The following is a 26,216-nucleotide window of genomic DNA, read 5'->3' as shown; positions in this document are numbered from 1 at the left end:
ATATTTTTCCAAATCAGACGAAAGCCTCCGTTGCTAGCGCTGCGTTTCCTTTTAGTTTATTTAATAATTTTGTTATTATTTAAGCTTTCATAAAAAAAAAATTAAAAAAAAAAAAAAATTCCAAATTATTTTGGTGAAAGTCTTATGGCCTTATTCATAAAAAATAAAGTAGCTTTATGAAAGGTTTATAAATTGAAAAATGTATGAAAACGTCAATTTATAAAGCTCTTTAAACCTACTTTATTTTTTATGAATAAGGCCATTAGAATATAATACATTTTATAATTCCAATGTAAAAACAGTACCGATTGTTTTTGTATGGGGAGTGATGCAGTGTATCATACATACTTACATACATATGTCTAATCTCTAATACGTATGTAAATTTAAATTCAGGTGAGCCGAGCGGAAGGTAGTGTGAAAGGCCCCAGCAGAAAAGTTATGAAAAATCAACGGTAATTTTTAACCACTTCAAACGTGCACATTAATGCAGTAGAATCTCGATAAAGTTTACCGAAATGCCCCAAGGGTGATTAACTTTACACGTTTAAAATAAATTTAATTTCAATGAAAACAGATCCATAACAATGATGTTTAAGCAACACTATCGATATTATTAAAAAAAAATGAATTTTTGAGATCCAGAGCTGGTTTAAGTATTGCCCACTCCGTCTAAAAATATGTATTTTATGACTGCCTCTTTCTACGCAAAAGATCTTCCTTGAGTGCACGCAAACGGTCACGCTCAGCACGCAGATCATCCGCTTGACTGCGTAAGTCTGCTGTAAAATCAGTAAACATATTCATCATAGCTGATAGCAACTCCTCATTGGGCGTCTGCAAAGGCGCGTAAGCATTAAGCGTTTGTTCGTCATCTGTGATCGTATTTTCGAACTTTGTTGGGTCAATTTTAGCAGCTAACTCTTCTTCGTTCGACTTAGAAATGGGCTGTGGTACTGAAGTTGTTGTGCTGGTAACACTCGGTGACTGCACCTCTAATAAGCTACTCGCCATTTGCAATTTATCCATTGCAGCTTCCAAGGCAGCTTTTGTGGTATCGCTACTCTTTGGCCCTTCCACCTTTGATGCGATATGCCCCTCTATCATATCAGTAGTATTCATTATGGTCTGAACGCGCTTAAAGCGTGCTTTTAATTGCGCAATCTCAGCCAACTTTTTCTGCAAATACTCAGCGGTTTCGGGATCTACATCCTCCTCATTTTCAGGCGCACTCACTACGGAGACAGGGCTCGCTGACTTAGTTTTGCTGGTGCTCGCTTTCACATTACTAGTTTGTTCCACATCATCGGTCGAAGTTGCAGTGGTCGTGGTTTCTTGTTTCACCTGCTCCGAAGCGCTAAGTTCTGTGGCATTCGTTTGTTGGGTTGTTGTATTTTCATTATTGGTTGCCGGAGTGAGTAATCCACCACTGCTCTGTTCATCCAAATGACCGAATTGCTGGTCATGCAATCCACTCAGTGTGGTGGCACGGTGACGCAGTACTTCCATTTCTTGCAGCAATCGTCGATGTTCCTCCTGCATCTCCTGCAATTGACGTTGAGAGGAGAGCAAACGCTGGAATGAGATAATTTAGTTTATATGTTTTTATTATTTCATGTATTTTTTAAATAACTGCATAAATATTTACCTCGCCAAGTGCTAAATTTTCTTGAGAAGGCCCTTTATTGAATTCGTTTACCATTTTTAATGTTTACCTGGAAAATATGGTATAAACAAATAATTTGTTTAAATAAACATTAACGTAAATTCAACTTTATAGAAATTTTATAAATTATCCGCGCAATGAAATGTTTTAGCTAATTAAATTTGAACTACGCAAAGCGCGTGTACAAGGATGTCGGTATATTTGTATATGTATGTACACTGAGGGGAATAATTTTAGAAAAAAAGTGCTAAATTTAAAAAAATACGCATACGAAAGAGCACCAAGCCGACTCGTTTAAAATTTGAGTACGTACGTTATAAAATATGTCGTTGTGAAGTGCACAGATGCCTTTTCATAATTAAAAAGGTAAATAAATATTAATTTTATTTTCCATCTGATGGCAATGGAAGCCGGACTCTCTTGGCAGCAACCAATTGTATCAAGCGTCTTTGCATACTCATCTTCAGCCATATATGTTAATGTGTTTTCAAATGTTGAGTTTGAATCAACATCACAGCGCGCGATTAGTGCATTATGTCATACCATGTAGAGCTGGGATACTATCGATAGTTTTTGAAAGCTTTTGATGTCGGTTTTAGCGAAACTCCCCTCTTCTTATCATCTCTTAACATTGCAATAATTTTTTTATCCAAGAAAATTAACAATACAGTCGGCAAAAAAAATTTTAGCTATTGGAACTTTTAACAACTATAAGCTTACATTGAGTTATAGTAAAATTTAATAAGCTATAAAACCGCTTACACAAAATTTTTATAGAAATTTGATGATGAAATTTGAAATTTTGATGATTTTTTAATTGTTTATGTTTTGTACAACTTTTATAAAAAATTAGTAGACACTAAACAAACAGTCGCTATTCAAGTGGATGCAAGTGTACGCATATAAGTATATATAATTCAGACGCATAAAATAATACGTTTATTTTATTATTAAAAGAAGTTCTTTATGATGCACTCAAATTTAAACAAATTTATATAATCCCTATAATTTACAAAATAATTTATACATTTTATAAATTTATTAATTATTTAATTTTCAAGCAATTTATCATTTCAATTCAATACCTCTCACGACGATAGTCCTGTCGATGTTTTCAACTATCGTTTCGAAAACTATCGAGTGGCGGTACTATCGACAGTATCCCAACTCTAATGTGTGTATGTGTGTATGTGTTGTCACCGCTGTGAACGCTTTGTATACAAACACTTTCTTAATTACATATGAAAAAGCATCCGAGACGTGCAGTGAAAAATGCGTCATTTTAATACGGGCGTATTTGAATTGAATATTTCCATTATACGTGGTGTATGTATAATAGGGAAATCCATTTTTTTATTACTTTTCACTTGATTTAAATACGAACAATTTTAAACGGTAATCAAATAAAAAAAATTTTATTTTTACAACGAGTTTTTTTCTCAGTGTATATAAGCACATGCCAAACATATATGTAATACTTCTATATTGGCAGTAAGCTAACTTCTCAATGTGAAAGCATTCCGAAATCAAAACGAGACAGTCTAGTACCGCTTTTGTGCATGTGTTGTGTCTATCTGTACTGTAACGTTTTCGCACGGCACTAGCTGTTACTGCCAATATAGGAGTATTACATATATGATGCCAATGGAGTTGTTTATGCATTGTCTTCTTTAAAGACAAAACGGTATTAAAAAATCTCATCCCTGAAGTGTTTCTTGAGCCGCATACACAAATAGAATTTGCAGATTGGTTACTCAAAATTCTTAACCCCGTGAGCACTGCCTTTATGTTCAATATTCTGTTACCTAATGTACTACGAAAAGGTTCATGATCACCGCTGCTTTGTTTCTGATGGTCATCTTCCCAGTCGCTTTTACTGAATATTTTAATTTTGATCGTTTTTATTTCAACATGAGACGTAAATGCGAGGTTTGTCTTCTACAGTATGGAGGAAGCTCCAAGTGACCAATGCGGCATCCTTAGTGGACATTGTACTTACGTAATGATTGCTATTTTTATAGTTCCTTCAATTTCCTCTGACTAGCTCCAAAATATTCTTAGTATTGCACAAATTTTTTTCCAAAGATAAAATGCTTTACAAATTTGATGAGTATTTTCTTTGAATAATAATGTTCTTTGTTACCAGTGGTAACGAATTTAATAGGGCAACGAAGCAACAAATAAAATGCATGCTGGCAGTTGTATGTATGTATGCATGTATTTACATGCATATGGGCAATTCCTGAAAAGAGTCAAACAAAATTTAAAAAATAGAAATCCCGCCTAAGCCAAACTTGATAACGCCATGCATGTTTTGTGTTTAATGTCTATTTTAGTACATACGCAAAGTAGAGATGGGCACGTGAGTGATTTTGGCTCACGTTCACGCACGCTCACGTTGATGGTTTTGTAAATCACGCACACTAACATTCTACTATATTTTTATCAATCACGTTCACGCAAAATATTAACAAAAAATTTTTCACCGGAATCGTAATAACGAGTTTTTTGATGTTTATTTTTTTTAACTGTTTTCAAAGATTGGTATTAGAAAAACTAGAACAACTGAACCAAAACTATTCCGACTATGGGAGAGGTGTGTTCTCATCCTTTTTATTTCTTTGCAAAAAAGCTCATTCAAAGTACGAAAGAGAATGGTAGGATGAACGAGCGTCATTCCAAGTTGAATTAAGATGTGTTGGTATTTGAAACAAAACATTAATGAGTTTTTGCACACAAATAAAAAGAGTGGAAAATACCTTTCCAATAATACCTAATAAGCCTAAATCGGAATAGTTTTGGTCCAGTTATTCAAGTTTTTCTTAAACCAATCTTTGGAAAACGGTAAATTCAATTTTTCCTAATAAACAATCGTGGTACAAAGCTCAATAAAAATATTAAAAAAAAAAAAGGTAAAAACCATCATCAAAAATCTCATTATTACGATTCCGTTGTAAATATTTTTAAATATTTTTATGCAGCTTTTACTGTTTTTCATCTGAGGCACTTTTTTTCTAAAAGTTCTTTAAGAAACTTTTTTTATTCATAAAAAAATCAATTTTTGGAGGTATTTTCAAATCGGTCCAGATCACGTAAATTTTAATATTTTTCTGAAATATTTTGGTGGACGTCTTCGAATATAATAAATTGTGCAATTTCGGCGGAAAACCCGCAACTCTTTTGGTGATGCAGTCTAACATAAATACATTTATATCAAGCCCTAACCGCCAAAAATATGTAAGCGACATTTTGCAAAATTTAAATTTTGATGCTATAGGAGCATTTCTGTATCAAAAGAACATTTTGAAAAAAATTTCCTTACATGTTTTTGGCGGTTAGGGTTAGTTATTGGAGGTCTCCTGAAGAGTACCAGAGTTTTCCGATCGACGTATATAGATTTTCAGAAAATCCATACGATTTCTACGAAAAGTGGGTTTTCCCCGTATAAAATACATAGAAAACTTGGGACGCATTGAGCGGCCTCTAAATACTTTTTGATTTCAAAATAAAAAATATGGATATATTTTTTTCGATACAGAAAAATCCTAGGGGGTAAGAGCATTAAAATTCCGACTTTACTTATTTTGGACCACCCTAATGCACACACATATCTGCATTTAGATTTGCGACTTTGGATTTGAAATACGATCTACACCGTTACTATGTATAAATTAAGTGATTAATCGCACAACCCTTATAACCAGATAACCAGATCATCTGGGCAAGTGTGTTATTTTGAAACAATCGTATTCTCTTTTATATACAATGTTCGCTAATTGGGAAATTAATAATTTTCACATCCCCAATAATTTTAAACCAGATAACCTGATCATCGCGCCATTGTGAACATCCTTAGTTTGTTACTTTTAGAGCAATCGTATTCACTTTTATTTATGTTCGCTAAACGGGAAACTAATCATTTTCACTAATCAACAATGATTATTCTTTGATTAATTAATTAATCCGGTTTCGATTAATCAGCTTTTCCGATTAATTGATTAATCGCACATCACTAAGAATTTTAAACCAGAAAACCTGATCATCGGGCAAGTGTGAACATCCTTAGTTCGTTACTTTTAGAGCAATCGTATTCACTTTTATTTATTTTTGCTTTATTATTATAATTATAATACAAGATTTAAAGTGACAGCTGTTAAAGGCCTTACTTGTAGAATGTTAATAGAAGACTAAAAAATATGTACGTATGTACATATATCTCACCGAGATACTTCAGCCTTTTCACATCAATAATACACTTTAGTTCTTTACCATTTAAATTGTACTTTCGCAACACAAACTTCACCATCTCAACACCCTATACGCAAATGCATAAAAATCATTTCACGAACAACCTATGCTAAAAATAGTTAGCATTTATGTATTTTCATGTGATTGCACAAAAACTAATAAAGTTTTTCAAGTTCCTTTCGGCACCTTCAAATTTGCATATATGAAAAGAAAAACGTTCTTGATAAATTATTGTCACTTACACAGTGATATTCACCGCTCTATTAAAAAATGGACAACCCAATGCCAAAATGTATCTTGGAGTCTGAAACTTGTATATTGTTAATAGAGTCTTCGACCACGATTACCACCTCAAACAGTTCAATGGCTACTAACTGATTCAACAAATTTTCAGCGGATTTTCCGAAAATCTGAGATAAACTGATGCTTTGTTTTTGAGAAAAACAAAGAGAACAGCAAAGTATATGTATATGGGAAAATGCATGAAGATAAATAGATGGACAAGAATGTACATATGTACATAAATATACTTATGTACGTACACATATGTATCTATATGCAGGTGCGTAAAAGTCTTCACAGAGTCAGATGTGCGCCTGAAAAATGCTCTCGCTTAAATGTGAAAATGTACTATTTATGTATAGTATGTATATTTACTACAAAAATACTCTTTAAAAATATAGAAGAATCTATAATATAGGATGTCTAGTTCTGCGATTAAAAAGCTACACTGAAAATAATGTGCCATTTAAGGTCATAAGATTAATATATAATATCACATTATAATTTTTGACTTATGTACTTGTATGTACATACCTAATGTAAGTAATGTTTTGGGATGAAGTTCAAAATATAATATTTTTATTTTTTGGCTTAGTAGTAAATGTAAGTATATATATACATGCATACATATACATATCACCTCATCTATGTACCAGGCAGTGATGGGCAAAGTGTGTATACTAAATACTAAGTAAAAAAGTATTTACGTATGTATTTACACTCAAGTACTATATATTTAATGGCGTTTTCTTTTATACAAAAAATTTTTACCTTTTCATTGCCCTCTCTTTACTATTTGTGCGAAGAGGACACTGAGAATGCAAAATTTTTTGGTAAAAAAGCAAATGCCGTAAGTTTATTGGATATTAGTAAGTACCAAGAATGATAGTGAGTAAGTACCCAGTAAGATAGTATTTACGTACTTTAAGTGTACTAAATACTTAGAATAAATATATTTACTTATTTTCACAATACTAAGTAGAAAATTATTTAGTTGCTTTCACCTAACGAAATACCGCTTACAGGACTACTTAGTATAGTTTGGCTTCACAAAAGCCGGATATAAAAGCACTTAGTATCCATGGCTTCACTATGTACTGTATACCAAAGTAAAGCCGAGAAATGTCGAAAATTTCGAAATAGTATCAAAACCAAAAAAGCCCGGAAAAGTCCCGAAAAATATGGTATAAAGATCCCCGATAAGTCCCGAAGCGTTTTATCTGGCATCAGCTTTATACAACGTTTGTTCCAAATACTTATTCAAGCGTCAGCAAAAATCTTTATAATTTTTAAAAGGCTCTACAAACATTGCTCATTTATCCCCACATAAGTAATTTTTGATCTCAAGCCTTTGAAGGGACAAAAGCAATATAATTTATTATAATCAAGTTAAATATAGAAAAACAACTAAACTAAAACTTTTATATAATTTCTTTCGATCATCGATGTTTCTCCAGCTCTAAAGAGGGCGCAATAGATATCCTGGTCGCAGTGCATTCCTCAACTGAATATCTAAGTATCTATAAACTATTTTCCTGAAACGTATTTGGTTGTGTTTAGCAAACCTAAATATGGACTTAAATACTTAGTTATATGTATGTAATAGTAATGTAGTATTTATCTTCTTTAATTTTATTTATTTTAGTACTAAGCAACTCCTAAATAGCTACTAATTTCTTTAGTTGAAATGCCTGAATACCCTAGTTTTTTTTTAAATTATTATTTAGGCATGCCCATCACTGGCATCAGGTAATCTATACATATAATAAAATTGTAACAGGCCGATATCTGTATATTATAGCTAGCAAAGAAAAAATAATATGGGGGTCTTTATTAGAGTAACAGAAGCCCGATAAACAATTTTGTAGAATTGTGTCTATCTGCCTGTATGTTGGTACGCGCATCACTCGAAAAATAATGCATGAAATTAAATGCAGTTTTCACAGGTGTATTGCTAGAGGTCTAATTTAAAATGTAGAAAAAAAGTAGAGTTGATAAGATAGTATAAATATTGCAATATGGCTGCCAAAAGCAAGAGGTTTAAGGAGGCTTACAACCGAAAATATTCTTGGTTTGATCATTTGAAGTCAATTTAATTGATAAGATAAATTGAATATTGCAATATGAACATCAAAGTGAAGAAATTTAGGAAAGTTAAATGCTGAAAATATTTTTGAGGAGGATTTCCACCTGTTTTAAAAATTGTATTAATGAAATGTTACAATACAGCACAAAAATACGCCGGATATTTGCTAGTTAAAATAAAAAATTTCTCATACGACCCGTATTACATTAGTAGAAAATTAAAAAAGGTATACCTACAAATCTACATACATATTTACACATATACATATGTACACTGAGGGGAAAAAATATTAAAATCAAATAGAAACGTAATTAATCTTACAATAAACGTCAACTGTATACTGGTAAATATTCAATTCAATTACGCGCATATTAAAATGACCGCGTTCGTTCTGAAAAAGCATCCGTGAAGTGAATAATCAAGCCAAAAACTAACAAACAAAAAAAAAAATTTAATTTGCATGTTGACAGGAGTGGTATTCGAATCCGACTATCTCTGCATATCAACAAATTGCGGCAAGAATCTTTGCGCACTCAGTTACACCCACTACTATTTTTTTTTCAAATAATTTGTATGTGAAAAATTTTTCACGAAAAAAATTTTAAAAGTATGTCTTTTCATGTGTATGTGTGATTTTTTCCTCGCCCCGTTCTCGAGATATTTGGAAAACTATTAAATCGATTTGTTTTTGTTTTTGTGCTGTAAAGATTTTAAAAATGTATTAATCAAGCTCAAATTTCATATTTATTTATTATTTATGTTTATCCATCACCACTAAAAATTTGAAACAAATCAAACACATGAAGTGTGAACCCCGTCCATTTTGGTATGGAACGCCCCGTATACATACTCAGATGTGAATAGTCAAATACGTGCGTAATAAATTTTTGCTTGAAAATATTATTTTTAAATACGAACATTTTTAAACGATAATCAAATATAAAGTATTAATTTTTACTATGTATTATTTCCCCTTAGCGTATCTAACGGAGTGATGAAACAACTTCATAGAAAATCAAGCTCTTTTGCTGCGAATTTCTTTTAAAAGCTATTATTATTGAAGCACATACCTACATATCTACTTTCATGCTGTAGTAGGTATCTTAAAATCCAGCAGGTCTTTATCCAGTAACCGGCAGACTTTTGTGCAATACTGGGTTTGAAAAGAAAATGAGCTAGGGCTCTCATATATTATGGTAACAATATGTTCCTTTAAAAAAGCTTTACAATTAACAAACTGTGTTGCTAACAAATTCCGTGTGAACTCAGATTTTATTTTCATATATTTTACATGCAATTTCTTGTTCCACAGTTATTAATTCATCAAAAGAAAATTATGTTAGGCAACCACTGCCTTGCCGGGAGAGCGTGCAACATTTTCTGGCGTACGACAAGTTTCCAATTTAGCATCGTAAACAAGTCCCGGTGTACACTCAAGTACAACACCCATACCATTCAGGCAATAGTAATACTTGGCTAGATCACGATGGGCAATAAAACTGGCACCTACGGCGGGACACTCGATGTCAGCGCGTCTGGGTGGCATTCTTGAATAAGGAATGATGTTGCGCGTAGCAGCAGTGATCTACAAATAATGTAAAATCTTGCTATACATAATATAATTTTTTACTAAATTATAACTACATTCACGAACTCACAGTGCAATTGACCCTCTCCGCGAAGTCACAACAATTACAAGCCGTATTGAATAGTAAACCTTTGGAACAATTCTGCGCATAAGCATAACCATCCATGCAGATAAAGTACTTATCGCACGACGCCTTGCTGGTGAGGAAGGTGATATTTCCTGGATCGTTGAATATGGTGCACATATTGTCCACACAATCCACATATTGTGGAAAGTCACAACGATCCGTCTCGGCGTTATATTGCAGCCCATCAGAGCATTCGCGTACAATGGGTGTACCCGCATAGCAGAGCACATATTTTGTGCATGTACGATCATAGCAGAAGGACGACAGCGCATTGCTGCATGTGGGCAGGCACTTAGCCACGTCCGGGTAAGTACAACTCTGCTCCTTTGAGTCGAAATGGTAGCCATATTCACATTCACGTTCTATAGGTTGACCGCTCATGCAGATGTAATATTTCGTGCAATCGCCAAGATAGGGTAGGAATATCTTATCGGCAACGCCACTGCAAATGTTCACAGGAGCTAGGTCGGCCAGAAGTTTGCCAAAAGTGGTGCAAGCCACAAAAGTGTATAGAAGAAATTTCACTGAAAGTGAATAAAAAAAAAATATTTAAAAACGTTTAAAACGACTGTACTGTCCAAGTTCCCACTCACTTGTCTTATTTGTATGAATTCGTGTAGTCTCTTTCGTCGTCGAATTGAAACTTTTAAATGGTTATTAGTTAATTGATTTTGGGCCGTTTTATAGTTTCGCCTATTCACTGTCTTATTTTACCCCAAAATATGACTAATTTTCGTTATCAATTTTTCAAAAAAAAAAAAAACGTTTGCGCGAATATACCAACATATGTATAATATGTAGTATATATACTATGTATGTACATATCGTCGATGTTTTTGCAAAACCGCCTATCTTACCGCACTCAAATTTTACAGGAGAGCTATAAAACCGTTTATTCTTTGAATGCACTGCCTTGATAGGCGGCATTTTCTCTAGCTGTTATTTTACAAATCTGTTGTTTTAATAACGATTTTACGATTCTCAGGCATAAATCTCGATGCCTGGAGTTCAGGCCTACCAAATCTCGTTTTTGTCACAATGGCGATTTAGGCGGTTTTGCAACTGATCGATGGGCGGTTTTGCGAAAACATCGACGATATGTATGTCGAATTTATCTAAAAACACTTTCTAGAAAAAATTGATAATTTGATCTTTACATACGGACAATTTTGCGATATTACTGCACCAACAACTTCTTCAAGGTGACTTTCATCTCGCGCTGCACATAGGGGTATTTGAACGATTTAGGCGGCCAGAAACCAATTTGACAAAATTTTGAAGGAAACTTAAAAAATTAGTCACATTCGATAGAGAATATCGCAAATAACATTTCCCAGTCCCCCTCACTTTTTTTAACTTGCTCAGCGAACTCTCACCGTTGACCGGAAACAGAATATTATAACGCTGCTTATAAATAAATTTTCACCCTTTAGAAAGATCGTGACGGTTTTAAATTAATATTTTGATTTCTGCACTGTATTCTTAAAAAGTACTGATGGATCCGCATACAGAAGGTAGTAAGTAGTATTTCAATTAGTTGATTTAAATAAAAAAATCAGTTGTTTCCGTCAGGGTAATTACACTACTTTAGATCTATTTTAATAATCAAATTAAACTTTTTAGATGAACTTGAGGCCGCTGAACCAGAATATGAATCCAATTAATAAAAAAAAAAAAATAGTTTTCGAAATATGAGAAAAAGTCACAATTCTAGGACCTTTCGGTCCTGTTGCGTTAAATCTGTGGGAATTAAGGCAAACCCAACTATGTTATGTATTTCGGAATAAACATTTATTTTCCTTTACATTGGTGTTATATAAGTGATGATTAAAGAAATAGTTTTGGGTATACAAGCTTTTAAATTTCGATAAATGTCAATTTAGATAAATTTACGATATTTCAGTAAATATTGCATCCTAATTGTTGAAAATTGGTATGCGAAGTAAAATTATGGAACAAATTATGACTATTATGAAATTTTTGGAAAATGGGAGTGGCCCCGCCTACTTCTGATGAAATGCTGTATCTCGGCTAAGCTATATCTTAGATATCTGAAAAAAAATCTTTGAAATCGGCCGATAACCACGCCCGCTTTCCATATAACGGTAATTTACAGAAACACGAAAACTGCGCAAAATCAATAATTATTGAAGGTAATTCACTGAAAATCAATTCTGGGAATATCCTCTTAGCTTTGAATTAGATTATTATAATTTTTTGGATAATAGGCGTGGCGCCGCGAACTTATGACCACAAATGTATATCTCGGTAGCCGATTTATCAATTTGTACCAAACTCGGTGCACTTAAAAACCTTGGTATGGAAAAGCAATACGTAAAAATATTTCAGTAATTGAGGACACTAATTTACTCCAAGTTAATACAACCAACATTCTCTTAACAATAAATAAATCTGTTACACTACTGTTACTAGCAGACCCGGCGAACTTCGTCTCGTCCAAAATTTCTTTCCTTATTCAAATATTTGGTACAAAGTTTTCACCACAATTCACGTTCACATTTGGTTTTGTGGTCGTCAGAAAGCATATCCTCCATTGCCGTCTTAAATAACCTAACAAAAGCGTTCCTTGAATCTGTATAGAAAAGGTGGTGGCAATTTCAAAATGAGAGAACATCATTGGTCCACAGAAATCCAATATACATAAACTTATTTCAGATGAAATACCATAAACGTCTTAGAATTGAATTTGTAGGCATCCATCAAGAATTGTTTTTATTTTGTTTAATCACCAATGGTTATGGTGGTCAATTTAACGTTGGTAATATGATTTTGATCCCTGGTGTCTCCGAATGACTTCACTTGACGATTTTTAGCAATAACTCGACTCCAGAGCCACCTGGCGAGCCATTTTTTCGCAGAAATATTTCCCTTCAATTTGCCAATACATATTTTGAATTTTAGCCAGATCAGCTCATAAATACGATTTTTAATAACTCGACTCCAGCGCCACTTGGCGTTTTAAGTTGTGAACCTAAAGTATACAGGGAATTTAGGACAAAAATTTCATTGAAATCATTTCGGTCGTTTAGGAGGAGCTCACTCGAAAACACACGTACCGAAGAACTATATATGTATTTATAGATAGGTGAAAGTTTCAGTACGTTTGGAAGGCGCCACGCCCTCTTTACCAATAGCCTCCACTTTTCTCCAAGAGTATGGGATTGATTTCAAAACCTTCATAGCAAGTTCCAGGACTCTACCACAAATGCTTCCAGAAATATGCGGTGGCTATAACCAAAAAAGCCTTTTCGAAAAAAATCGGTACAACCGTTCTCGGGGTCACTTCTTACAAAAAGGTGGCCATTCTCTTAATACCATTGGTATAGATAATAAGTATCGATAAATAGCCAATACCCGCTTGCTTTGCGGCGCCTTAAAACATTTTGAACTTTAAAATAATCATTCAATTAAATTCGATATAATAGATCGGTCCCTGGTCCACCTAAAAGAAAAAAGTATCCTATATGTTAATCCAGGCAGTAAGCTGCCTACGCGCCAAATCTCAAGCAAAACGGAACATATTAGAAGAAAAAATGGATCCTGTATGTTAATCTAGGAACGTACTAAATTTCAAGCAAATCGGACGATAAATAAAACATTTTCGAATAGATCGGCCTTTGGCCCACTTCACGGAAAAGAATTATCAATCTAAGCAAAAAGCTACCTACGTTCCAAATTTTAAGCAAATCGGACCATAAATACGATTTCTTCGATTGGATCGGTTCCTGGTCCACTTCCCGGAAAAAACGAATCAAATATTCTAATCTAGGTAAAAAGCTACCTACGTACTAAATTTTAAGCAAATTGGACCATAATAAGATTTTTACGGATAGATCGGTCCCTGGTCCACCTACCTAAACATGGTGGTTGCTGAAAGCTATTTATATACAAAATTTCATGAAAATCGGACCAGCCGTTCGCGAGATTACCTGTTTCAAAAAAAGGAACTTGTCTGGGAGGTTGCTTAGAGATAAAGCTTTCTCAAGCCCATTTCCATTGATACCCATATTGCGGCAATTCATTTAATTAATTGAACAAAAAATTTTCAACAGGAGGCAACTCTGTTAATCGGACCACGGCAACATGGAGTCTATATAAAATATCTGAGTTGCATGCCACATTAGTTTAATCATCAAAAATTGGTTGAAGCTTTAGCAAAGTAAAAGCTTTCCACCCGACAAACGTTTACGAAAATAAATTCGTTTTCGAATTTTTCGTATAAAACTATAGGGAACGGGTTCCGAAAAATTATCGTCAAAGTATTCATAAAAGAAAGCTCAACATATACAGAAATTCACGGCGAAAGTGTTACCAAGAATAATAAATGCGATGAATATTTTTTGACTGCTATCTATCTCCTGCGATTGCGATGAACGGTCTCCACAAGCGATTCATCGCCGGAGATCTATAGCAGCAAATGAACAATCGCTAATGGAGACAGCAAATTACTATACTCGGTAAGAAATTTCTAAAAATTTTTGAAATCGCGCAATGACCGCCCACCTACCATATAACGGTAATTTACAGAAACATGAAAACTGCGATAAATCAGTGACTATTAAAGCTAATTTCCTTAAAATCGATTATTGCAATAACCACTTAGCACAAAATCAGGTTATTATAAATTTCTAGATAGTGGGCGTAGCGCCGCCCCCCTGTGACCACAAATGTGTTTTTCGTTAACCGATTTATAAATTTATACCAAACTCGGTGGACTTAATAAACTCGGTACGGAGAAGCAATTCGTTAAAAGTAATTAAAATCGAACTAGAATTACACTTCCATATAAGGGTAAATTTTAGAAATACGAAATTTCAATAACTAAGGACTCTAATTTATTCCAAGTTAATAGTTGCGACAATCTTTTAGAAATAATTAAGACTGATATTGACTTTTAGGAATTGGGCGTGGCACCGCCCACTTTATGACTACAAAGGTGCATCTCGGTAACCGCCTTATCGATTTCAACCAAACTTGGTTCAATTATATCAATGAGAGCCGGTTGTTCATTGTCTGGTTAAAACAAATCGGAGGTAGAAGCTCTGGTTAAATACAAAAACTGTTTTATCGACCACAAGTTATAGCATTTTCAGTTTAAATGAAACCATTTTTAAATTAAATGAAACCTTTTTCAAATTAAATGAAACCTTTTTCAGATTCAATGAAACTTTATTCAAATTTATATGCATGATGTCGATATTGCCGATAATGATGTTTAACTGGGAGGTAGTGATAAACAGACATTGAACAACCGGCCCTAAGTCTACCTCAGCATATTATCGAAAACGTTTGAAATCGGGAAAAACAGTCCTGATTATCTTGCAAAATTAGTTTAGTGAAAGTTGAAATGACGATATTTGAAACCTGCGCTGGGTTTATAAAGTTCGGTTCTATAAAGTGAATGTATGTTGCCGCATAACTTTGGACCACGTGAACCGATTTCTTTTTATCGGAACGATGGTACCTCATAGGTGGTCCATACTAATTTGGTTTACATCCGATCACAGGATCGTGAATAAAGCAACGGTAATCCTAAATTTATATATGAGGAACGATGTCGGTTGTGCTTTTTTTTAAACTTAAAAGTTTTTTTTTTTACTTAAAAGTTACTTTTTTAGAAGTCTGCTCATCTTAAGGCAACCTCTTTACTCTATTTTCCCAATGAAATCAACATTCATAATCTCATTCCCATTTTTTCATTAAAAATGATTTCACCTTGTTTTCTTTAAATATTTTTATGTTGCAAAAATATCCAATTTACCCACACCACAAAAATTTAATGCACTTTGGTATATGTATGCAATGAATTGCATTTGTTGAACCACGAAAAATGTCAATGCTTCGTTTGAATGTCTTCTAAACGACGGCAAGCACCAACTTCCTTGTCAAAGTACAGACTCGCTGCACAGGTCATGAGAGCACCCTTACCATTGACGCACATGAAATACTGATTGGGATTGCGGTGGGCAAGGAAATGAATACCTTCAATAGGGCATTTGATGTCAACCATACGAGGAGCGATCATAGCAGCAGTTTGCAAGGAAACAGTTCGTGAACTACTTCTGGGAATCTAGAAAAGTAGAAAAAATTATATCGTATCAGGAAGGGGAGAGAGAGAAAAAACGAGCAAGTGCATGTGTATCAAAAGTAAACTAACTGTGCAATTAACGTTAACAGGCAAGTCGCAGCAATTACAATCGCTGCTGAAGTACAAACCAGAAATGCAGGATTGATTTTGTGGCAAGCCATTCATGCAGATAAAATATCTGCAGAAGAAAAACAAAAATTAACTAGAATTTTCAATGTATGTATGCGTGAACGTTTGCACTCTTACCTGTTACATGCCGATACGCTGGGAACGTAGACAATATTTTGAGGATCTTGGTAAATGGAGCAGCGATCTGCAACACAATCAACATTCCTTGGCAAATCACATGCCCGCAAGTTGGGGTTGTATTGCAAATTGTCAGCACATTGTTGCAGAACAGGCGTGCCAGCGAAACAGAGCACATATTTGTTGCAAGTTTTGATCAGCGCAGTTGAATTCAATACATCCTTATCACATGTCAAGCAGCCAGAGCTTGTTGCTACACACGATTGTGAGGCCGCGTTGAAGTACAAACTGTCCCGGCATTGCTGTGCGATAGCTTGACCATTGTTGCAGTAGTAATAGTTGGTACAGTTTGTTACATCCGCAATAAAAATGTTATCGGACACACCCTCGCAAACATTAACCGACGCAGCATTACCACTGGTGGCGATGATGGCGAAGAGCGCCAGTAAACCGATGGCGTAGAAGCGATTCACTAAAATAATTGAGCAATTTGGATGGTAAAAAAAATTTTAAATGCCAAAAAATATATCCTGTTTCCAGTATGGCACTCACTCACTATTCGTTGGGAAAATGTTTTAGAACCAGTTGCCAATTAAGAGTTGTCCCGGGGCAGTTAAGCGGTAGCGGCCGTAAATGTCGTCAAGTTAAACAGCAAAGTTTGTACTGTTTGTTCCATATAGAATGACTTCATTTTTATATTCGTACATACGATGTTAATAGCTACATAGTCACGCGTATCACAGCGTGTAGCCACTCAGGCGATGGTAAAGATGCTATCAATTTCCAATCTTATCGAAGCCTATTTTTGTTGTACCTGTGGAAGCATATGTAAGTATTGAAATTATAGAAGCGGCATTTTTTTATTTTGTTGTACATACTTACAAGAATAGATTTTTTTTTTTTTACTTCCTAAAACATTGAACTTCATTATGTTACACTCGTAGATACAGGTTCTCGGCTTTATGTGTATATTTCTTTTTTAAATAAACAGACTAGAGAGTACAGTTTTTTTTTTTTTTAATTTCATATATTTCCTAACCGTCTACTGCATGAATTATGAAGAAACAATTCCTAATTGTGAAAAACACATTATTTACGTATTAACCAATCTAAATCGAAAACAAATCGACTCCAAATCATTTAATTTAAATATTATTTAGCAAAGAAATACATATGAGGAAAATTGTATGAAAACAACAAAAAACTATTGGCTATCGATAAACTAACTATTGATTGCCACAGAAGAGGATGTGTTAATTAAGAAAATATTTTTTATTTCACAAAAAACACTTGCGTTTTTCATTAGTTTCCCTTTTTGGCAGTTCAATTCCGCGCCCACGAGTATACTTTTCTGACCACTCACACAAAAGTGAGGTTATATAGGCAAAAATAATTGATAAATAAAATAATCCGTTATTCGTAGTTAACTTTGCAATTCATTCAATTTGTTAATTTTTTATGAAAGTGTAGTTATTTCGATTAATAAATCACTTAAATATAAGTTTAAAATATTTAGCAAAATTTGCCAATTTTCAGCAAATGTTCAAAATTTTTTGTCACAGTTTCTGGTTTGAAGTTACTACAAAATCTCGTTGATTTTTGATAATTTCTGACGGTGTTGTGTATTCGCTTTGATCTTAAAAAAAAAAAATCAAAAATATTTTGTACTTTTGGTTCTTTTGACAGAATACTAATTCATTATTTTACTAAAGTATATACGTATCAGAGTTGTGCAAAATGTATTAATTTTTTAATGCATTAATGGTATTTAAAGCAATAATGTTAAAGTAAAAAAAATTAATGCATTAATTTATGAAATTTAACGAAAATGAATATTTCAATGCATTTATTCTGCAAAATGTAATGCTAATGCTATTTTTTTCATTAAATTATCCAAGCTAATGCTAAAGAAAAAATTTTAATGCACTAAAATGTTTAATACTTTTGCTCGTTTGCATTGTTAAAAACCATTAAATTTTTTTCTAATGAAAGATGAATAACCTCTTTTGGAAGGACTTGGAATAATTACTAATAGTTTTTTCAGCTTCATTATATTATGTGTATTTGTAGAAAAATTCTTCTAAAAATTTTTAGATGCTTTATGAAAATAAAAGCCAATGTGTATGCAACTCAGAATGCTTTTGTAGATTTTTATGTTGATTGTTGATGCCATAGAACTTGACATAGTGAAAACCAGCCTTAACGTCCGTTACTATCTTTTTTGACCTTAAAATTCTACCCTCAACGTCAGTAAAGAGTTTTTACTTCAAAATAAAATTGGTTAATGGGTTTTTAATGCTTGTTATAATTTTAATGCAATAAATTATTGCAACAACATTCATTTAAACATTTTAATGTTAATACAAACAAAAAAAATCATTGGCATTATTTCTTCGGAATTAATGCATTGAAATTTTCATTTACATTTTTCATGACATTATTTTCTCTCAACTATACCATTTCTTTATATTGGTAAAAATAACTGCAAAAACGTCTTCAAATTTTCTCGAAAATATAAAAAAAGCGTCTTTTAGCTTTCATATCTAGCGCTATCAACGGATTTTTACCCAAGAAGCTGCAGAATATGTATACTTACCTCAGCAATAACATAAAGCATTTTTACATGCTTTTACATATGTATGTACAATTGTATATACACAAATATGTATTGATGTGTACATACATAATTTATAAGTATGTTAACAACTGATAACTCGAATCTGACTCGTCGATAAATTGAATATTTGGCGAAACAGCAAATAACACTTTCGAAATAAGTTTTTTGCTTTCATTTTAATTGCACGCGCAGTTTGTTAGACTTTTATTAAATGAACATTTTTTGATTAAGTCAATTACTTATGAAAAGTACTTCTACGTTCCAATTGCCGATTCAGAGCAGCAATAATTTCAGGCGCACCACCGACTGTGTCGCAGTACATACATACGACAACAAAGTTGTATGTAGTTCCGACGGAAGTGTGATATGACAGAAGATAAATCCAATAGCGCGTTCCCGTACTGCAGAATTTAGTCAGAAATAGACTGAAGTCGTTGCCATACACGGATTCACAATAGCCTCAGTACTATCTTCGGGACAATTTCTGACTAAATCATAGAGTACAGGTACAGGTCACTAATTTTATTTCTGCTAGACAAATTATGCAGAAAATGTCTGAAGTCCATAATATTAAGTTTTTAAATTTTAACGCACGTCAGGTAAAGCTCCCATTTGAAGATTCAGTTAAAAGCGTATGCGCATGATTTCGGAGTACGACTGACATTTGCGCTGAAAAAATATGAATACATACATGCAAGTAAAGCAGCAGCATCACAAGAGTAGGCAGCATCAATTCAGTACACACACACATGCACACACACACACATGGCATAACATAAGCGGTCAAGATGTCAAAGTCCTACAATAAGCTTTCATCCTGCCAAATCTCTCACAGTCGCTGAGAGCAAAGACATTTTATAGAAGAGCAGCTCCACATGAATGTGACCGAGCAGTTTGCTTATGTTTTAGTCCTTTCGCAGACACACGACCGACAGTAGCGCGAGTCAGCAAGCTGAGTGACATTCACTAGTGTATAAAAGTAGCTCGCGTGAAAAAATTACTAACTAAATACAGAAATTAATAAAGAAAAATATCTATCACAAACATCGTTTAGCTGCCATCTAAGCTTAAAAATATTAGTATCAACTTATTCGTAATTAATATAGAAATATGTAAGAGTTTGTATTTTATTAAAATAAATCGCGAAAACGCGACTATCCAATAGGCGAAAATATTGCATTTCGCCATGGCTAGTGTGTGCGAAAATGTAGTATAAGCGAAGTTGCCAAGAATTGGGTGCAAGTAGGTAAAAGCCGAGGGAAATTTTCAAGGACTCGTCGGGACAATCCACACATACACGCACATATGCACATATACTTACATATATACGTATATGCATTCTTCAATTTGCATTCAAGCGACCAACAGCAGCAAGCAGTAGCAGAGGCAGCGACAGCGACAGCAGCACTTTATGTGTTCAAAATAGTGTTAAAAGTAATATATAAACAAATATTTATTTGTGTACAAGTGTTCTGTTTTTTTTTTTGGTTTTTTTTTGTGTATTCGCGTCTACCAAACGCGCTGAAGACAGCAGTGTCAGACGAAAGGTGAATTTCGCCAAAACAAAGAAAAGTAGAAGACCAAGCAACTAATTGGCAACGTGCTGAAGGCGAAAGTAGAAGCCGTGAGCGCAATTGAAATAAAAGTGAGTATGGCGAGTATGAAAGAAAACAAAATTTGGTCAGTGCGAGTGCATACAAGAAATTTGAACCCAAAAAGTATAGTAGATATATATTTTTAAGTAGGTTTTTAAAGCAGGAAAAGTGAGAACTGTATACATACATACCTATGTATGTAAATAAAGCAGAAGTTGCTGATAGAATTAAATACACAGTTTTCTTACTGTAGTGTTTAATGCTGGATATCATTATTCGAGGTAAAATTAAACAAATGTCGCAATTACTCAGTCATACATATGTGCTCACATTTTTGGCAAAGAGGGGACAAGCGCTAACAAGATTGCTTTAAAAATGATTAGACTACGTTTCATGCAGATTTTGAGGTTTCAATAAAAAAATAGCTTAGCAAGGACCATTAAGGTATCTCGGCTTAAAAAAAGTGGAAAGTCATTCGATAAAATGTTAGGAATATAATCAACACAACCTGGTCAACGGGGCGTATGAGTGATCTGAATTTTCTGCTGCTCTAAGCAAAAAACGATTTTAATGCCGGTGAAACCAGCAATTTAATGCCCCGTTAACATTATGCCAGTAGCATGGGAGTTCAGTGAACCAGTGCCAGCGCTGGGCAGGAGAGCCGACTATCTACATTATTCCAGTTTTTCAGAAGCCAGGGAAATGATAAATACAGTAGCTATGAATTGAAGATAAACGCAGTAAAATTTTATATTCTAAACATAATCAATTGTAAGCGTTGCAAAAAGTTGTGGATAAGTTGATAAGGAATTCAAATGTGAGAAAATCTCAAACAGAGGTATGGAAAGCACTGGCATAATTTTCTCGAGTGCAAAATCATTTTTTACTTAAATTGATTCGTGAGACTGGCTATAAGAGGCGTTTGAAACAATAAATAAATTTTTTTTTGAGATTTTGGGGGAAGTGATGCTATTTTGGTGAGGGCTTTTACTCTATCGGACTTGTATGTCACGTGTTAAAAATAAGTATTAGCAAAAAAGAATTCAATGAAAATTTCTGGAGCCGAAATTTCATAAGCCGCATATACATACATATATATGTACAAACGTAACATCATCAGTTGAGATCGATTGAGCCGATCTGGTGAATCCCCTTCTTGGTGGGGAGATTTGGAAAAATCTCCTCACCAGGTGGCCCTGGAGTGTAGTCATTATTAAAAATCTTCTGATTTGGCTCATATTTGGAATGTGTGTGGGTAACGCAAAATAAATATGTAAATACTGCAGTAAAAAATAATAATAAACAATAAACTGTTAACTTAGTCTATCAGTTTAATAAAAAGTTTATATGCTACACTAATATCAGTGTTCGATTTTTTTATACCCGAGCGTATTTGTGCACAAGGGTATTGTAACTTTGTTTGCATAACGGTTGTTTGTAACAGCCAGAATGAAAAGAGAAATCGATTAAGTCATGTCTGTCCATCTGTCCGTGTACACGATTACCCGAGCCAAAATTGAGATATGTCAACGAAATTTGGTAAGTAGGTTGCTCTTTATCCAAGGTAGGTTGGGATTAAAAATGGGCGAAATCGGGCAATAACCATGCTCACCTCCCATATAACGGTATTTTCCAAATATGCAAAAACTAGGATATTTCCGCAAACACTGGATCCAAATTGTTGAAAGTTGGTATTTGAGGTAGAATTTTGGCATAAAATAAGACAGTTATACAATTTTTGGAAAAGGGGCGTGGCCCCGCCTACTCATGATTAAATGCTGTATCTCTGCAGTCCCTTTACCAATCCCTACCAAACATTGCTTAGAGCTTCACTAAGAAACTCGCCGAAAATTTTTGAAACCAGACAAGAACCACGCCCACCTCCCATATATCGGGAATTTAAAGAAATACTAAAACTACGATAAATTAGTAACTCTTTAAGCTAATTTACTCAAAATCGATATATGCAGAAAAATGATTTTTAGGGAAATTGTTGGAAAATGGGCGTGGCACCGCCCACTTACGCCTAAATATATGTATCTCGGTACCCGGTATATCAATTTCTAACAAACTCGGCACATTTGGCAACCTTGGCGCAAAAAAGCAATATGTTGAACACTTTTTAAATCACACTAAAATTACTGGCACTTACTATATAACGGTAAATTTCACAAATTCGAAAACTCCGATCTTTCCATAACTAAAGATGCGAACTTACAAACAATCTTTTACCAAGACACAATATTATTGATTTTTGTTAAATGGGCTTGTCAACACCCATTTATGACTCCAGAAGTATATATCCATAACCGCCTATCAAAGCATATTATTGAAACGGTTTGACATTGGGAAAAATACTCTTCCTTATCACACAGTTTACTGAAAGGTGAAAAAAGGATATTTAATACGTGCGCCAAGCATATAAAGTTCGGTTTCGCCTGAACTTATACTTCTTTACTTGTTACTATACATTTTAGTAAAGAAAAAATGTTTCACTAGGCTGAGTAAATTTTTCTTTTCACTATTATGTAGGTTGTTAATTTTAGTGGGCATCAGTAAATTCACCACTAAACATCAAGAGTAGTAGTGAAAAATTTCGCACTATCATTAGCTACTAGTTTAAACTGAAAATTTAGTGCACTACCCCCAACTCTGATTTAGGCCACTTGAACCGTTTTTTATATTTTAATTCTTTTTTTTTTAACGGATAAGTTGTACCTCAAAGGCCTTCTTATACCAATTTAGTTTCGATCATTGGAATATGAATTGGACTCCTAAGCTTTTATATGAGAATTCAAGTCGGTTGTCTTTTTGCCTCGAAACAAAATTTTAAGTGTTTTCCTTTGCTGGAACTTTGTTATGTGATGAAATAAATGTTCTGACTAAAATCATCCAAATCAAAAGTTATCGATTTCAACCATTGGTCTATTCGAGATAGATTGATCTACGTACATATATGTATATCAAGTCGTCGGCTAAGCAATCCAAAAAGTATTTGTTGAATAAGGGCCGTTTGCACCATGTCTAGTTATTTCTAACTCCCAGTTAAACATCTTTATCGACGTTATCGACACCCATCATATAACATGTGATCGATAAAGCAGTTAACGTGCTTAACTGAAGGATGTTCCTCCAGTTAGCGTTAACTAGACATGGTGCAAACGGCCCTAAGTGGTTGCGTGATCTGGCTAGAGCGGGACAGTGGCAGTCCCCCTCGTCTCTGCAACTGCGACAAAAATAGTTAGTTGGATATTCCAACTGCTTTTCATGCGTTCCCATAAGGCAGTGTCCGATTTTTACTTTGACTACTAACCTGAGAAAATAGTGGTCAAACAAGCTAATAGCTAAGGATCGCTTTACATTGACTTTTGGCCAGATAGTTTTGATGTAAGGTGGTTTTCACAGCCCACTTGGACTTTTCTTTCGCAATGATCTGTGTTTTTAGGAGGTAAGAGGAAAGCCCCGTCTCGAGCAGAGTTGATTCCGAATATTTCCGTCTCTCTCCTTGCCAGATTGTCGGCAATACAGTTGCCAGTTGATACTCTAAGGGCCGGTTGCTCAAAGCCTGGTTGACACTAATCCCCGGTTAAACATCGTTACCGACGTTACCGACACCATGTTATTTGCATGGAGCCGAAAACGTCGATAACGATGTTAATCGGTGATTAGTGTCAATCAGGCTTTGAGCAACCGGCCCTTACTGTTGCTATTTTTATTGACTTTCAATATTTTCAATTCTAATTTATTATAAATTGGCTATGTAGGCCCGTTTTAAGCACAATTACATACTTAACTATACTAGTATCGCCCAGTTGTCGATACGCTTTCTTTTCATTCCCTTTTTTATTTTGCTTGTCACCAATATGTTGAAGTAAAACAGAACGCGAAAAGATATACTAATGTTGTTAGGTGGAGTGATATACATACATATATATATACCTTTAAAAATAATTAAATACTGTTAAGTAGGAAAGAAATTGGATAATACCCTTTAATTCGCCAAAATTATATCAGGGGCGAAAAATCTAAAAAAAACGTTGAATTAAATTGTATCTGCGGTCATGAATATCGTGCGCCAAAAATCAGTAAGGGAAATAAAAAAAAAAACAAAGCATAAGAAAAATGTATAGCGAATGTACAGGAAACTTAAAATCTAATTAATGAATGTCAATAACAATGTTAAGTATAAGTACCAAGACCCCTACCAATCGGCTTTCACATTTTAGTCCGTATGTCAGGTGCCACGCCCCCTATGTAACAGGGTTAGCATTAACATTAACATCGGTGTATGTTTCAGTGAAATCGAGCGAACAATGCCCTCAAAAAAGGGAGTTCAAAATTTTCGTGTGTCGTATTTATATTTAGAGATAACTAAGAGACCTAATTCTGGCCAACAGGGCGTATGAGTGATTTTGAACGAATATCAACTAGAGATACTAAATATTATGTACGTTAAGAAAAACTCTGTAAAAATATCCTAAATTTAGTATGTATGAAAAAAAGGACAATGTCAAAACAAGCCGAATACGAATTAATTAATTTGATAAGGTCGAATTTGTCTAAATACCAAAGATGCATGACATTTTTTTTTAATTTCTGTTTAATGCAGAAATGCTGCATAAAAACAAAAATTGTGGAAAAAATTTTGCTTAAGTTTTTTTTTTTTGCGGTTAGGGCTCGCTACATACTGAACAAATTTTATAAATTACCAGAATAACAAGAAATCGATTCGGAAAAAATTCGTTTCAGCCATGTCTGTCTGTATGTTCAATGCAAATTAGTCTTTAATTTTTTGAGATATACAAGCGAAATTTGGACCACGGGTGTATAATGTACTAATTACACAGGCCAACAAAAATGGGGGAAAAAATTGTTGCGGCAAATGTTAAAGCGGTTTTTTGACTGATTACGAATCCCTAAGTACAAAGTTTCCATCAGCTCCAGAACTTGAGAAAAACGAAGTGAAAGCGCCAAATAACCGCATTTTTTGCAATATTTTAGAAGGTGATAGTGCCTTCCACTTAGGCTTAAATTAAAGCTAAAACTAAAAAAGAATTTTTGCTTATCTCACCCCCCGCCCCCCTTTTCCTTCTCCTCAAGTTTGGCAGGGGACTTATTGGACAGTACGTACATAAATGTAATATTGCAAATTTCTCAAGAACCATTAGTAGTTCTTAAAGCGCATAAATTTGTGTGAATAATTTATTAAATAGTCCCTCAACTTAAATCCTTCCATTCATGATTATCCNCCCCCCCCCCCCCACGTTTGGCTTGGCATATTTAATGATGTCAACAGTGGTTCGGCAAAAGCTTAAGAAGTAAAAATCTGTATTAAAGATAATCATTTAATGCTGAATCATCTTTCATGTAATTACAATTCAAGTATTGTCTTAATAATCATTAACACTGACAATGCCTGTATATGTATGTATTTATGTATATACATACGTAGATATGTAAGTAAATGTATACAACACCATTGGCAAGGGCAATAAGAGCAACGGTAGCAATTGTGACATGACAGTACTTAGTGGCAGTTATGGCGGGAGCTTCCTGCCATTGCAGTAGAGCGAAACCGCCAAGCTGTAACTACAAATACAACTACAAACATACTACCTTTTTACCATGAACGAGTGAACAGAATCGCATATC

The 26,216-nt window shown here is 34.1% G+C and overlaps 4 protein-coding genes across 8 annotated transcripts in view; 1 reads left to right on the top strand and 3 right to left on the bottom strand.

The window, feature by feature from the left end:
• Positions 1-543: 543 nt before the first annotated feature.
• LOC108359888 (uncharacterized) overlaps positions 544-26,216 on the bottom strand; it is a 47,187-nt gene continuing 21,514 nt past the window's right edge. The window contains exons 1-3 of one of the 3 annotated variants that reach the window (XM_017611962.1): positions 6,157-6,303; positions 1,649-1,715; positions 544-1,575 (exon numbers count right to left, since the gene is read on the bottom strand). In XM_017611962.1, the coding sequence (XP_017467451.1) occupies positions 688-1,575; positions 1,649-1,702 (942 nt within the window). In that variant the 5' untranslated portion in view covers positions 1,703-1,715; positions 6,157-6,303 and the 3' untranslated portion in view covers positions 544-687. Of the gene's footprint in view, positions 1,576-1,648; positions 1,716-3,471; positions 3,491-6,156; positions 6,304-26,216 lie in introns of those variants that run through there. The other 2 variants (XM_017611964.1, XM_017611963.1) reach the window with 2 other exon arrangements.
• LOC108359877 (probable chitinase 3) lies at positions 9,525-10,924 on the bottom strand. The gene is made up of 4 exons (XM_017611941.1): positions 10,887-10,924; positions 10,591-10,640; positions 9,941-10,521; positions 9,525-9,867 (listed from the first exon to the last, which is right to left on the bottom strand). The coding sequence occupies exons 1-4, from the start codon at positions 10,922-10,924 to the stop codon at positions 9,622-9,624; spliced, it is 915 nt and encodes a 304-aa protein (XP_017467430.1). The 3' UTR covers positions 9,525-9,621.
• LOC108359886 (GATA zinc finger domain-containing protein 14) overlaps positions 10,281-26,216 on the top strand; it is a 35,780-nt gene continuing 19,844 nt past the window's right edge. The window contains exon 1 of one of the 3 annotated variants that reach the window (XM_017611959.1): positions 10,281-10,303. The gene's annotated coding sequence lies outside the window, so the exon portion shown is untranslated. Of the gene's footprint in view, positions 10,304-19,893; positions 20,615-26,216 lie in introns of those variants that run through there. The other 2 variants (XM_017611960.1, XM_017611958.1) reach the window with 2 other exon arrangements.
• On the bottom strand, positions 15,744-17,297 carry LOC108359889 (peritrophin-44-like). The gene is made up of 5 exons (XM_017611965.1): positions 17,235-17,297; positions 16,909-17,166; positions 16,353-16,824; positions 16,176-16,284; positions 15,744-16,088 (listed from the first exon to the last, which is right to left on the bottom strand). Coding segments are annotated over exons 2-5 (819 nt in total). The 5' UTR covers positions 16,910-17,166; positions 17,235-17,297; the 3' UTR covers positions 15,744-15,851.

The sequence above is a fragment of the Rhagoletis zephyria genome, unplaced genomic scaffold, assembly GCF_001687245.7.
Source record: "Rhagoletis zephyria isolate East Lansing unplaced genomic scaffold, Rhagoletis_zephyria_1.1 Rzeph_scaffold_00485, whole genome shotgun sequence".
In the NCBI taxonomy this organism is placed as follows: Eukaryota; Metazoa; Arthropoda; class Insecta; order Diptera; family Tephritidae; genus Rhagoletis; species Rhagoletis zephyria.
Note: the sequence above shows the minus strand (reverse complement) of the source record. Positions and strands in the feature narration are given on the sequence as shown.

Coding starts and splice junctions, on each gene's coding strand:
- LOC108359877 (XM_017611941.1), bottom strand. CDS start 10,924: ATGCCGCCTATCAAGGCAGTGCATTCAAAGAATAAACG. Junction 10,522..10,590: donor AATTCATACAAATAAGACAA/GTGAGTGGGAAC, acceptor ATTCACTTTCAG/TGAAATTTCTTCTATACACT. Junction 9,868..9,940: donor CGGAGAGGGTCAATTGCACT/GTGAGTTCGTGA, acceptor CATTATTTGTAG/ATCACTGCTGCTACGCGCAA.
- LOC108359889 (XM_017611965.1), bottom strand. Junction 16,285..16,352: donor AGCGTATCGGCATGTAACAG/GTAAGAGTGCAA, acceptor TTTCTTCTGCAG/ATATTTTATCTGCATGAATG. Junction 16,089..16,175: donor CTGTTAACGTTAATTGCACA/GTTAGTTTACTT, acceptor CTACTTTTCTAG/ATTCCCAGAAGTAGTTCACG.